At 38.1% G+C, this 14,570-nt stretch overlaps 2 protein-coding genes across 3 annotated transcripts; one reads left to right on the top strand and one right to left on the bottom strand.

The window, feature by feature from the left end:
- Positions 1 to 153: 153 nt before the first annotated feature.
- Positions 154 to 6,263, bottom strand: LOC149027122 (metal tolerance protein 1-like). 2 transcript variants are annotated; one of them, XM_089159427.1, is made up of 4 exons: positions 6,176 to 6,263; positions 5,336 to 5,633; positions 3,906 to 3,951; positions 154 to 1,617 (listed from the first exon to the last, which is right to left on the bottom strand). In XM_089159427.1, exon 4 carries the CDS (start codon positions 1,615 to 1,617, stop codon positions 376 to 378), a length of 1,242 nt encoding a protein of 413 aa, XP_089015553.1. In that variant the 5' UTR covers positions 3,906 to 3,951; positions 5,336 to 5,633; positions 6,176 to 6,263; the 3' UTR covers positions 154 to 375. The 2 variants fall into 2 exon arrangements, with proteins under 2 accessions (XP_089015553.1, XP_089015545.1); XM_089159419.1 differs by having other exon boundaries at positions 5,765 to 6,213.
- Positions 6,264 to 10,108: 3,845 nt separating this feature from the next.
- On the top strand, positions 10,109 to 12,644 carry LOC149027121 (SEC1 family transport protein SLY1-like). The gene is made up of 2 exons (XM_089159385.1): positions 10,109 to 10,268; positions 10,413 to 12,644. Exons 1-2 carry the CDS (start codon positions 10,238 to 10,240, stop codon positions 12,248 to 12,250), a joined length of 1,869 nt encoding a protein of 622 aa, XP_089015511.1. The 5' UTR covers positions 10,109 to 10,237; the 3' UTR covers positions 12,251 to 12,644.
- The last annotated feature ends 1,926 nt before the right edge of the window (positions 12,645 to 14,570 follow it).

Below are 14,570 nucleotides of genomic sequence, written 5' to 3'. Positions count from 1 at the left end.
ATAAAATGTCCCATCATATATTTGCGAATGGAAGAGTTTTACCAAACCAAAAAACATCTACATGAGAACCAAAGATACACAGGCAATATTGGTCTATCTATTGTTTTTTTTTTTCTTTTTTCTTTCGGTAACACATTGGCCTATCTATCTAAAGCAACAAAGGATTGCTTTATTCAATTTTTTTGCGAAGGAAGCTTTTTAAAAGTAAAATTTGCCAGGTGTACAATTCGGAAAATGTGTTTCCCCAAACTTAAAAAACAAACAGTGAAAAAAATTTCAATTTACAAAAACATAACTTAACCATTTTTTGCAGAAAGAAAAACGTGACGGAAAATAGACAAGTAGCCAACTATTCATTCCCTTTCCCTAATGAAACTATGAACTCACTCTTAACACTTCAGGTTGCAAAGCCCACTCGCGCTCTATCTGTATGGTGACATGGCTGATGTTATATTCCCTTCGGATATAATCTACCACCTTGTTCAGCACCATATCAGCATCTGCATCCCGTGTGATCTTTACATGGCAAGCTAACAAAACCTTTCCTACAGTGATGGCCCAAATGTGCAATTCATGAACAGCAACAACCTCATCCATCCCACGGAGTCCACTCTCAAGCTTGGTTGCATCAATCTCTCTCGGTGTGCTCTCCATCAGAACCTCCAGTATGTTCCTCAGCATTCTTATTGTCGTCCCAAGCACAGTCAGTGAGAAGATAAGGGTACATATCAAATCAATTATCTTCCACTCAGGATTATACCATATGATTGCCCCTCCAATCATCACGCCAACACTCTGGATGGAGTCTCCAAGTACATGAAGATAAGCACCCTGCAAGTTGATGTTTCTTTGCTTTTTATGTTCACGAGGGACTTCTGCACTTTCTGCATCCACAGCAGATTTCTGAAGCAGTGGCTCATGAACATGATCGTGCTCGTCGTGTTGTTTGGAATGCCCTCCGTGATTATGTGACACAATGCTTATCCCATGGTTGTGGTTGTGGCCATGACCGTGGTCATGATCATGTCCACCATGTGCATGCCCAGCACCATGACTGTGACCATGATCATGTCCCAACAAGCATGCCATTATGATATTAACCAACAAACCAAAAGCAGCAACACCGAACATCAGTTCACCTTTTACATCGCCTGCGTCATTGATTAATCTAGCAATGGCCTCATAAACCAGTATCCCCGTAAGAAGCCATATCAACTGGATGGAAACCAGAGTACCAAGGATTTCAATCCTAAAGAAACCATACGACTGACGGGGCGTTGCTTCCCATCCAGATGCCCACAAAGAGAACAATGAGATGGCGAAAGCGGCAACATCCGAGAGCAGATGTGCCGCATCAGTTAAAATGGCAAGACTGTTGGCTTTGATTCCGCCAACTACCTCGACACTCATGAAGACAATACAAAGTGCAACTGCCATCCAAAGCTTCCGCATGGATTCAGCTCGTTCTTTGGCATCCTTGCTATTATTTCCCACATCTGAGAATCCACATGGTGCTTCACCACATATCTTAACCTCTCCAAGGCTTGGGCCTCTGCTGTCAGGCACACCTCTATTAATTTCGATAATCCGCTGCTGCTGAATATTCTGGTCTTCCATCTGAAAGTTCACAACAATAAACACAAATAAGAAACAAATTAGAAATATGAAGTCTTGAGTGATGTATCACCAAAATACTTTCTCAGTATGCATGATAAATTGGAGTTTGAATAATGGGATCTCTCTACGTCACCCTGACAGTATACATGCAGATGCAATCTTGAGAGCGGTAACTTTAGTCTATTACTTTATGTTTTTTTTTGGATGAATAAATAATCAATTAAAAGACAAAAACCAAAATACAAAGAAGGATCCCAAGAGGCAGGATCAAAGAGAGGGATGAAGTTGGGAGTTGAGCCCCCAGGAAACAACAATGAGCTTGTTCCTTGGGGTGTCAACAATTGGAGGGGAGGGACTAGCAGAAATCTTAGAGGAAACATCAAAGTAAATAGCCATTCAAATAATATCAATAGAGAGGGATTTAGAAGCCCAACGCTGAGATTTCGCTCCAAGCAAAGATGGTGGACTGTGGCACCAAAGACAAGCCTGCCAATGCGGTCACATAAAGAGGTACTTGAAAAGTTAATCAATACCCAAGACCAGTCCCGCCTAAACCCAAAGGAACGACAGGAGCGGGGCCAAATGAAGTTAAGGGCTTTTCTCCAAAGAGAACTAGAGAAAGGGCAATAAAAGAACAAATGCTCAGTGTCCTCGGTACCATTCCAGCAAAGGATACAATTTGGGTTCACAGGGATGTGGTGGGACAAAAGGATTGGAAGGGTTGTGTTTAAGGCTTTCCAAAGGGTAAGTGAATGGTAGGAAATGTGACCTTTGAACCAAACCAAGGGGGGCCAAGGAGGGGTAGGGGAGGGGGTGCGAACTAGGTTCCAAGTTGAAGAAGTGGTAAATGATTTGGTGGTGGAGGGAAGCCAGATGACTATATCGTGGGAATGGGAAAAGATGGGGGGGGGAGAATTCCAGACTTGCATGAGACTCTGGTGAGGAGAAGGGACCCAGGAACCACTAGAGATGAAGTGGGAGAGGGGGGTAGATTTGGGAATGCAGGTCTCATAAGCAATACAAGGGGTGAAAAGGTTAAGAAGAATCCCCATCAGATGCTATGGATCAAGCCAGAAGGAAGTAGAGGAACCAGAAGAGATGTGGATGGTAATGGCAAGAAGAGCACGAGATCTAAGAAGAAGAGGTTTCCTCCAGATCCAGGAAGGATTAGGAGGGATAGGGGCAGTCCAGAAAGAGTTAGATTTGAGAAGGTAAGAGTGGACCCATTTGACCCAGATGGAGTCGTGATTTGTGACAATTTTCCAAATAAGTTTAAGTAAAGCAACGGAATTGACTTCTTGGATTCTACAGATTCCAAGGCCCCCCTCAGATTGGGTCAACATATGTTTGACCAACTGATGGGGCGGAGGAATTGCAAAGATTCCTAGCCCTTCCAAAGAAAAGCACAGAAGAGAGATTCCATCACTGACGAGATGGCCTTTATGTTACCAAGGAGACTATCAGACTCTAGCAATTATGGCTCAACAGTAGCCTGGGGGCCAACAAGGACAGTCTTTGAATACATCCTTAATAACTCCGCAGCGGAATCACTGCAGGTCCTTAAAGGAAAGCCACTCAATACCAGAGAACTCAGGTTCTGAGTTCTGACAGAGAACATCAATTATGAGTATATTAGAGTGCAATAGTGCATACTATCTTAAACCAAGTTTAGTGGAATCTTGCAAGAGAATTTTGGATATCAATATTCTGTTCCAAAGGTTAATAAAAGGCAAAAGTTCTTCAAAGCAAGTATTTCCTAAGCACGCCACATAATATTGCAATGTGGATGCATGATAGCATTGCTGAATTGGATGTGGAAGGAGTATTACGGATTGGTCGGTCTTGATTTTTAAACTCAAAAATTAGTAGAACACCACCCACATTATGACCATGCATCCCTGTATTTTTCAAATTGCTTATATTTGGTATCATGCATATATGAAAATTTGCAATTGGACAACTCTGATCTTGATGAAACTTGACATTTGAGCACTGGGGATCCTAGGTTCCACATATCCACAGGAATACCCCATGTCTGGCCAGCCATGTTGCAAAACTAAGGCTTTCTGTAGAACCTTCTCCAAATTGGAACATAAATAAGATAATTTTATTTAAAAAAAAATCTTTGCATCAGTTTGTTATATGGTTGTCCATGATGCATATACCATACAACTCAAATTCTAAATAAGTAGCACTATTACAGGGCCTAGTACACATTCTTTGGCGTTGCCGAAATTAGTAGTCAGGTATAACAATCATTGGAGATTCTGTAAGAGATTTGGACTTACCAGGTTTCCTTGATAAATTTGTCTGAGAAGTCACCCTCAAACACTTCTGCAGGACAGGAAAAAGTCATATTTTCAAGAATTGGGTGGAATACCCCCAAACAGATTTTCTGATATTAATGAATCATTCCCAAACAGAATTTTAAGAATAAAGTGGAGCAACACTACCAGAGAATTGAAGCACCAAAACAGATATTATAACACTAAAAAGACTTTTCATAAACAATGCAAATACCCTTGAATAAGTTTTCAAGATTAGAGTGGATTATTTATCAGCAGATTTTTTAGAATGATGTGAAATAACACTAAAAAGGATTTATATCACCAAAGTACAATTTTCAGAAACAAGATAGCATACCCTTGAATAGATGCTCAAATTATGATGGAATGAATCATTCATAAGCAGATTTTTAAAATGATATGAAATAGAATTTGAATATATCTATAGCATCAAAACAGAATTTGTCTTCGAAGCAAACAGATTTTCAGGTTAATAGAATGAATCATCAAAACACATAGAATACCCTAAACAGATTTTTTTAGAAAAAACTTATAATGCCATAGACAAATTTTTAGAAACAACTTACAATGCCCCAAACAAATTTTTTTAAAACATAAGAATGGACCTAAACAAGTTTTCAAGTTAAGAGGGAATTTCTAAAAAATTATTTACATATGGAAACCTTCTTTTTCATCTCCACGATCCTCCTTCCCCCTCACTCCCCTCCCTTTTTTACCCCACTTGCCCTTTTTGGCAATACGATCTAGAGACTCCGTAGATTGAGTTCCCTACAAGAGCAGCAACCGAATAACAGAGAACATAAACCCCAGAAACCCTAGGCATACAAAACTAACATTATAAATAAAGGACACGAATGCAAAACCGAATCCATCCAATCGCTCAAAAAAACCAATTAAATGGATATCTCGTTCGCTATACAAACAGAGAAAGAAACTTTAGATTGATCAGCCAAACTATGATTCCATGAAGATAACAAGAGCGAAAAAAAGAAGTAATGTTAATAATCAAAATCACACAAATGCTTTACCAGCCTTTTGTATTCTTCCGATTTGAAAAAAAGGAAGAATCAAAATAACATTGCAGGAAAAGTGAATAAGGAGTTGGAATTAATAAAAGATAGGAGATTCAAAAAGCAGTGGGGACTCTGATGGATGACATTCTTCAGAATCAATAGGGAAACGATCTCATCCTCTATACAAAGAGAGTTTTAGACCAATCAGCCGAACGAACGATGATTACATGAAGATAACATGAGCAAATAAAAAACAATGTTAACGATCAAAATCATGATTTAGACCGCAAATAAAAAGCAAATCGGCAATTTCTTATGTTTTTCCAACTAATAAAATAATAAAAACCTAGATACAAGAGATTCAAGAAAAAAGGAAGAATCACGATAAGGATAACATACCTGTGAAAGTGAATAAGGAGCTGGAATTAAGAACTGATATCAGATTCAAAAAGCAGTGATGAATCTAATAACCGACATTCTTCAGAATTAATAGAGAAACGTTCTCAGTTCTGTCCTTGTCTCTCTTCGGTGAAGAAGAACGAAGTGGTGCGAATGTAAGGACTAAGGAGATCCTCTGTCACAACCGTTCCTCCCCGATGGTCAACTTTCCTTTTCAGGTCGACGCCGTAGATTCTCTCTCCTCTGCCTTCGCGATTTCTCTATTTAAAAGTTTTTGTCGTTTATGAGAGATTTTTATCTGCAGCAGCCAATGGCTCAGATTTAGCCATCTAATAAAAAATATAAATACAATAAATTATTATTTTATCTAAAAGTTATGAAGTTTTAAAATTTACAAAATCAATCCCTATAACCGACCCAATCCCAAACCTTTTGTGCGTTCCGTTCAACCTCTTCATCGTTCCACCGCCACCGCAGCAGATTTCATCAGTACCAACCGACTGAAAATTATCAAGGTAGTGATTCTTTTGTTACTCTATATTCTCTGTATTTTTTTCCCCAGTAGATTGAATCCTCCTTGAAAAGATCCAATCTCGTGTTTGGGAGTTTGGGTGCAATACAAACAGAGAGGTAGCTATTTGATGACCTAGTGAAGACAAACAAGATAGCAAGACAGATACCAGAGCAGGCCTGGTACATGAAACCGGTCTTCCCTATACTTATTGGAGGCATACTTCCATTTGGAGCAGTCTTTTTTGAACTCTTTTTCATCGTGACATCAATATGGTTGAACCAGTTCTATTACATATTCGGCTTCGTTTTCATCATACTTCTGATCACCTGTGTTGAGATAACAATAGTGCTCTGCTACTTCCAGTTGTGCAGTGAAGAGTGAAGACTACCATTGGCGGTGGAGAGCCTATTTGACTGCTGCATCCTCGGCTCTCTATCTTTTCCTGTACTCTGTGTTCTACTTCTTCACCAAGCTGGTATCAGGCATTTTGTAGTCGATGGATCCATTGAGGAGGGTAGCGATCTGTTCCAGATGATACAGAGAATGGGTTCGTCGGCCGCGACGGGAGGAAGCCAAGGTACTCATCATCGCCGTCGTCGGAGGAGGCGGAACGGCTTCACCGATGGAGTTCTCAAGCTGAGAACCCATCTTCTTGAAAGCAGCGGCGGGGATGATGGTGAAGACGAGGCATGCACTCATGCGGCACACAATGAATGACTTCCACTGAGCTCGGTGGTACTGCTCGTTGAGCACCTTCAGCTCCGCCATTATAGGAAAATGAGGGAAGGATTTGGGAGTGGGTGTACGAGGGATTTATTTTGTAAATTAATAAACTTCAAACTTTAAAATGTAAAAATAAAAAATAAATATTTACAAATAAACTCTATCTTTTAATTTTCAACCATTCGACCAACCTTTGACGATGTTACAAAATCATAACCCTCGGCAGCAACTGTCGCAAATAAAAACCCCGTTTATGAGTGTTGTCTGTTTTCAAAGTGCTAAATGATAAATTAAATTACATATGTATTATATAAATAATTATTATTTATATTATAAAAATTAATTTATTACAAAAGCCTCCTGACATTTTGAAAGGACAAGAAGAGCACAAAAGAATCTGGGTTACAAAGATCCAAGATCCAACACCGTTGGCTGCCCTATAAATTTTACTGACCTGCACACCGACAAATTTATTATATATGGATTTAATATCACTAAACACGTTAATCAAACCTCCTAAGAATAAAAATGGACCAACAATTTATTAATTTTTAAATTAAATATAAAGATTGTAACTTTTGTACTTGTGGAATCCCTACCCTTTTTAGAATGATTTCGAATGAGAGTAGCAAGATTTATTTTGCATGCTCCTCGATTACATCCTCAAGGAGAAGCTTTATGATCCTCAATAGTTGAACCCCGACTTCTTCACTTGAGAAGTATGGATCTTATTATTCTATCAACCCTGTATTGATTCAAAAGTATAGATCTTACCCATGACCTCTCCAATGAAGACAACAAGATTTAGTTTAATGTAAAAAATGCAAATCTAGTACTGGTTAACGTAGTATCCTCTTTCTCTTTCAAAATAATACTACTACTAATAATAATAAAATATCTAGAATGAAGATGAGGGTTATGTAGATCTCTGATCATGTTCTATCAATGCTGAAAACATGATAATGTACCAATCATATTCATGCGTATAAACTATTATGAATATGCTTCTAGAACAATGGTAGCAACATCATAGATAAAGACAGTAAGTCTAATAAAGTATTGGGACAAAAATTTAATGGAAACAAAAACCTCAACAGTCTGGGTGCATCTCTTTCCACATTATAAGCAAGGTTTAAAGTATCGGTATCGAGTATCGTATCGGTCAGGTGATTTTAAGAGACGTATCGTCCTGTATTGAGTATTGTATTGCTCTAACTAATGTATTTTTATATAATTCAATGGAGAGACGTATCGAGATGTATCGTATCGGCTGGGTCAAATATAGATACGTAACGAGTAGTATCGTATGGTATTGTGGGATACTTTAAACCTTGATTATAAGACCATTAGAGCTAGTCAAGCAATCATCGGAGTTGATGCTTGATGCTTCACGGCTAAATGTGCTAAATAATTAGTAAGGACCCGTTTAATCACTCACAAGTGTTTTTGCTTTTAGAAACACTATAAATACTTATGAGTGCTTTTTGAAAGCATAAATATCTTTTTAGCATTTAATAAAATTTGTTTATGGAAGTTAGAAAATTTAAAAATTATAATAATATATTAAAAGTTTGTCATTGTTTTGTTTAGAGTGTCAAATTTCATAAACACCCTTCTAAAACTATTTTAGTTAAATCCAACCTACACCCAATTTGTTTTGAGAAACTGACACAACAACAAATTATTGTTGGGCGGAAAGTGTCTATCCAAGCAAAAATTTTCATTTATTTCAATTCATGTTGCAAAAATCATGCTAAATAAAATCGTTTTATCAAATGGTCTTTGATTAATTTTTCTACTTTTTGAAACAAGAAACAAGAAAAACTGTTTTTCTGTAGATTACCAAACATAGTATGATGCAACAATGCTCCATTCTAGACAATATATATATATATATATATATATATATATATATATATATATATTAATAAACAAAAAATCTTTTAAAATCCCCTATAACTGATACAATACCGATACTATAGTTTTTTCACAACCAAAAAGTCACTACACTTATTACTTATTAGTTTAACGAAGTAAAATTAGACACTCTTTCGTTAATATAATTGGATTCATGAGACAATCGTAATGAATTCCATTAAAGAGGTTTATGATGTGGATATTACTCATTCGAGGTTGAGATTGCGATGCAGAAGCCAACCATTAATTCAATGATTCACAACATGACGTGATTGTATTAACATAAGACTGATACCGATGTCATCTACAAATCCTCATAATATAAACTTGACTGCTTAAAAAAAAGGTCTTATAAGGACCCACACAATATATGTGGTAAAAAAATATTGGTGTTTTTCCAATCTGAACTTACATTATTTGGTCCCCTAATATTGAATATTGGTTCCGTCCCTGGGCTGTATCATTTGTATGTTGAATTTGAATACTTGAATTCGAGCGGCACTATGGATGACAAGGTTTACAAGATTTTGGTATACAATAGATTCTGCTATGACATTTTATCACCTTCGAACCATGGCAAAGAACTCCGCAAATGCGGAGTGACTTTGTATTTCCTAGTCAACAAGGAGAGAAAAACAGTTCTTGAAAGATTATGAATAAGCTTCAAGTCAGCACACAAACAATGCAAAATCTTCAATCCTATTCAGCAAATCAGTAACTGGACAAATAAGAAAGCACATCTCTCTCACTCTAGACATAGGTGATGTATCACCTCATGGTGTTTATTTGAGGTTGCCAACTTGGCATCCAATATTGGTAAGTCAAAATCCCAAGTTTTTACTTATTTAGAGGATAATGCTTTATAGCAAATTGGCAAAATGGAAGGAAATATTACTCTCATGTCGAAAAATAAATTATAATTAAGATTGTAGCAACAACTATGCCCACTTATACTATTTCTCATTTCTTAAAGAAAACCAAATGGGGCTACTTATGTTCCATGACCTCACTTTTAATCAATTCCCTTTTTACCCTGAAGCAAAGAAAATCCTATCCTTACCCATTCTAGCTTTAAAAGTGGAGGATGCATGCTTAAGCGAATCAAGCTGCTTACCACTTGGACCAGCCCCTGTTGGTCTATTACCTAACTTCTTTAGTAAGTTCTTCTTCACTTCCATTTGGACCAACCCCTGTTGGTTTACTACCTAACTTCTTTTGGTTTACTACCTAACTTCTTTAGTAAATTCTTCACTTCCAAATTGGAAGAGGATTACGACACTAACACTCTTTTCTGAATTAAAACTTTCGTTTGGAGAGCTGCAAATGATGACTTAACAACTCAAAAACTTTGTCACCTCGAAAAAACTTACATCTTCTCTACCTTAAGAAATTTAGGTTAAATAGAGTTTCGAAAGATCTCCACGACTCCACCATTCGACACAAGAAAAGAAAAGAAAAAAAAAAAACTACTGAGGTTTATGACGTGGATATTACTCATCTGATGGTTGAGATTGAGGCGCCGCAAGCCACAGATTAAATCAACGATTCACAAAATGACTTATTGTATTAACGTACGACCGCTACTGATACCATCCGCTGCGATATACTCTCATATATGTTCGCGCATTTCACCCGAACCGAACTGAAATTCTGAAATCCAGTATCTTGAGGCTTGAGCAGAGCAGAAAAGCTTGAGTCTTGAAGTTCATCAAATTCACTTCTCAGCAAACTCCGACTTAAAGGTGAAAATGTCGCTTAATCTTCGACAGAAACAAACCAGTAAGATCTCCTTTCACTTCTCTTCTTTCAGTTCGAGCGCAAAGAGACGAATCCTTACTAATTTGATTTGTTTCCGCTCTGCTTTAATTTCATTTATCACTTTGCTTTAGTTTCATGAATGTTGTAATTCATTTTAATGTATAGGTTGTATCATTCGGATGTTGAATCTGAATCAACCCTTGAATTCGAGTGGCACTGTGGATGACGAGGTTTACAAGATCTTGGTATACGATAGATTCTGCCAGGACATTTTATCGCCTTTGATCCATGTCAAAGAACTCCGCAAATATGGAGTAACTCTCTATTTCCTCATCGACAAGGAGAGAAAACCAATTCCAGATGTCCCTGCTGTCTACTTCGTGCAGCCGAGTCCATCAAACATTAAGAGAATTATTGCAGATGTATCTGTTCCTCTCTATGAGAACTTCCACCTGAATTTCTCGTCTTCCATTCCTAGGCCACTGCTCGAGGATCTTGCTTCTGGAGCCTTGAATTCAGATTCAATTGATCGGATCTCAAAGGTGCACGACCAGTACTTAGAATTTGTAACCCTAGAGGAGAACATGTTTTCTCTGGCGCAGAAGTCATGTTATGTCCAACTGAATGATCCCTCTGCTGGGGATCGTGAGATCGAGGGGATCATAGAGAAGATTGTGAGTGGATTGTTCTCTGTCCTGGCAACACTCGCTGTAGTTCCTATAATAAGGTGCCCACGAGGGGGACCTGCTGAGATGGTCGCATCTGAACTCGATTCTCGACTGCGTGATCATCTGATACAAAAGAACAATTTGTTTACTGAAGGAGGAAATCTCGGGAGCTCTTTCCAGCGTCCAATTTTATGCATTTTTGACCGGAATTTTGAACTCTCTGTTGGGATCCAGCACGATTTCAGGTATCGTCCACTCGTCCATGATATTCTTGGCTTGAAACTTAACAGATTAACTGTGCCAGGAGAAAAAGGGGGTCCTCGTTCATATGAGTTAGATCATTCAGACCCATTTTGGATGGCAAATGGGTCATTGGAATTCCCAGAAGTTGCTGTAGAGATAGAGAATCAGTTGAATAAATATAAGAAGGATGTAGATGAGGTGAACAAGCGGACGGGTGGAAAAGATACAGAAGACTTCGTTGATGGTCAAGATTTGATTGGCAACACAAAACATTTGATGAGTGCTGTGAACTCACTGCCTGAACTTACAGAGAGGAAGCGGGTTATTGATAAGCACACCAATATAGCCACTGTGCTGTTAGGAGAGATCAAAGAGAGATCACTGGATTCTTATGTTAAAAAAGAGAATGACATGCTGATGAGAGGAAGTATCGATTGGAATGAACTTCTTAGTGTCCTCAAAGGAAAAGGTTCAAAAGTTGATAAGCTTAGATTTGCCATAATTTACCTCCTTTCTGCAGAAACTACCCCTCAATCAGAACTGGAAGCAGTGGAAGCTGCTTTGAGAGAATCTGAGGTGGATACTTGTGCATTTCAGTATGTAAAAAAGATAAAGTCACTGAATGCATCTTTGGCTTCAGCAACTTCTGCAAGCAAGAATAATATTGTTGATTGGGCTGAGAAGCTATATGGACAATCACTTAGTGCTGTGACAGCAGGCGTGAAGAATCTACTGTCAGGTGATCGACAGTTGGCATTGACAAGAACTGTAGAAGCCCTAATGGAGGGGAAACCAAACCCTGATATTGATTCGTACCTCCTGTTTGATCCTCGTGCCCCAAGGTCAAGCTTGGGTGCCAGTGGCAATTATTTGAAAGGACCATTTAAGGAGGCAATTGTGTTCATGATAGGTGGTGGAAATTATGTGGACTACGGGAGCTTGCAGGAGTTTGCATACCGTCAGCAGCCTGCAAAACATGTTATATATGGCACAACAGAGGTGCTTACCGGAGCAGAGTTTGTTGACCAGCTAAGACTGCTTGGACAGAAAATGGGGTTAGGGAGCAGTCCCGAGTCCATCCCATTGAAGTAGATAGATAATATTTGCTTAAGGTTTTCAGTAGTGTACAAATGAGGCGGGTGGCTTACAGGCCCTTCAAGGTCACTGCTCAGCAGGGATGCTTGTTTATTCGAATCCAGTCTATGTTGATGTTCGGTTTTGGAACCAAAGATGGTTTATATAGGAGATGCTCCTTGTACTCATTATGTGAGTAATCTCTGGCAGTTTCCTTTCTGTTTCTCAATCTCCGTCATATCTTTTCCTCTTTCATTTTGAATTCAAAAGTTTCACTTCCTGAACAGAAGCATTAATGTAACTCACTATCATCCAAATCCTTTTCTGGGAGTTCTGGTTTCATGGAATCCCACTTTATATTTTTGTTGGAAAATTATTATATAAGAATTGTTTAGACTTCCATCCATATTCAACCTTGGATCAGCTTAGTTTTCAAAAAAAAGTAGATTTTTTTTTGGGGGGTGGGGGTGGGGGGTGGGGATGGGGTTGTAATTTGTACATTATTTTGCACAAGGTAGCCTTTGATGTTGGTATGTTGGTGGACTTCATCTAGCTATATAAGGGAGTAACATAGTTATGTATTTGATCTCCTAAACTCCCTTGAAAACATTTCTAGGCTATTTGGAAATAGTTTGCAAATTAGAGCTTTTCTTCTGTGAGGATGTTGTTTCTTAGATTGAACAAAGTCAAAAACACAGAATCACTGAGAAAAAGGCTGATGAACAAGTTCTAGGTTCGTAGGCTTCTTTTGGCTCCTGGTCACATGGATCTGGAATTACTTGAAACCCTTTTGACTAATATGCTATTCATATTCTGTTATGCTCAGCATTCAAACAGCAATCACTAAAATGTCTCATTTGATTCTGGCTGGGTTAATTTGAAGTTCTTTATATCCTTGTTGGTCCTTTATGGATCTGCCAGTTTTATATAGAGGGTCTTTCCATGAAGAGCTTGTTCAGTAAGAGTCTGAGGATTTATATCCCGGTTTATCATTGTTACATCTTCTGGGAGTATGGAAGAATGACAAAATGTTGAAGAATTCCGCAATCTCATCCAAAGTATATCCAGTGAAATATTGGTTGTTTGATTATGTATCCAGCTGCTGAAATGTGTGTGGTGAATTCATCACATTTTTTCTAAAATAGTCTTCTGATGCACTTTCAGCCAGTTGAAGAAGTAAGAAGAAAAATATTTTTTCTGCAGTTTTGGATTCTCGTTTTGGTCTGTTTTGAGTTCAATATCTGCTTCAGATCATGATCAGTGGTTCAAGATCTGGTGCAGATGTGGTGCTTCTAATAACTAGTTAACCTGGAACTAGTTTTAGAGTTTTTTTTTTGGGTGGGGGGATGTGCTTGTGTTTCCATAATCCCTCATTCATAGGATATTTTCAAAAATCACCTGGGGCCTAGTATAAAAACCTGTAATTAGTGAAGAATCGGTCTTTAACGGTAAGTTCTGTGCAAGAATCAGTTTCTCGGAATCAATTAGAATTGGGATCACCTTTTTTGCATTTGTATGTAGTGAGGCACATATCAATGACCACTAATCTGTGTTGTGTGGTTAGGCTGTCTCCTGGGTGGCTGGTAGAATCGCATAGTCTTTTGATGATAAGAAGTCTATTTGGTTATAATGATGCCACTTTTGAAAGTAATTAAATGTTCCTTTATCTTTCCAAATAAGTATTTATGATGGATAAATCAAAAGCCACAACGAAATCTAAGATTGTGGCCCCCTTGTAATTGCTCTCTGCAAAACTATATCCTACATGATACCTTCACAGCCAGCCTCCCTGATCTTTCCCAGTATATCCCATCAGATTCCCCCCTATAATTATAGTTTTCTCCTTAACTATGTGTTACTATGTACTTTCATAGATAAAATCATTGTGTTGATCCATCGGTATGCTCCCAAATGTGTAACATACTAATTATATTGAAAACTTCTTTCTCCAACATATTCTTAGGAACTACGTTCTCTGAATCTTTTAGCATCCACCACTTCAAGCTTTAAATCTTTATCAACTATGTTGCCCATGTCTGTTACTACTATGCCTCGTAGACCATTTTTTAAAATCGTCCAACTCCATTCCTTGTTTACTCTTTTCATCTTGTCTTTTGGATTTAGGCTCTATTGATCCTTCTTCTCTCTCATATCTATTAGTTGACTCTTATAGTTAGTGATCCAATATTACAAGAAGTTAATTTAGTCGTATACTTTTGCACTAGCTTCCTTATCCACACTTGACCACAATGCAGAAAACCTTGCCTACGTGTTACTTCGTAGGAGTGCCAATATGGTGCATCCTTAATCTAGTTTTGAGGAGAAGTTGTGAGGATAG

Source organism: Hakea prostrata, chromosome 1 (assembly GCF_041222555.1).
Source record: "Hakea prostrata isolate BN-2017 chromosome 1, UWA_Hpros_2, whole genome shotgun sequence".
In the NCBI taxonomy this organism is placed as follows: Eukaryota; Viridiplantae; Streptophyta; class Magnoliopsida; order Proteales; family Proteaceae; genus Hakea; species Hakea prostrata.
Note: the sequence above shows the minus strand (reverse complement) of the source record. Positions and strands in the feature narration are given on the sequence as shown.

Bases quoted from the DNA above. Each gene is read 5' to 3' on its own strand.
- LOC149027121 (XM_089159385.1), top strand. From the start codon at position 10,238: ATGTCGCTTAATCTTCGACAGAAACAAACCA. The intron at 10,269-10,412 runs GTAAGATCTCCT...TTTAATGTATAG, and splicing joins TCTTCGACAGAAACAAACCA to GTTGTATCATTCGGATGTTG.
- LOC149027122 (XM_089159427.1), bottom strand. From the start codon at position 1,617: ATGGAAGACCAGAATATTCAGCAGCAGCGGATTATCGAAATTAATAGA.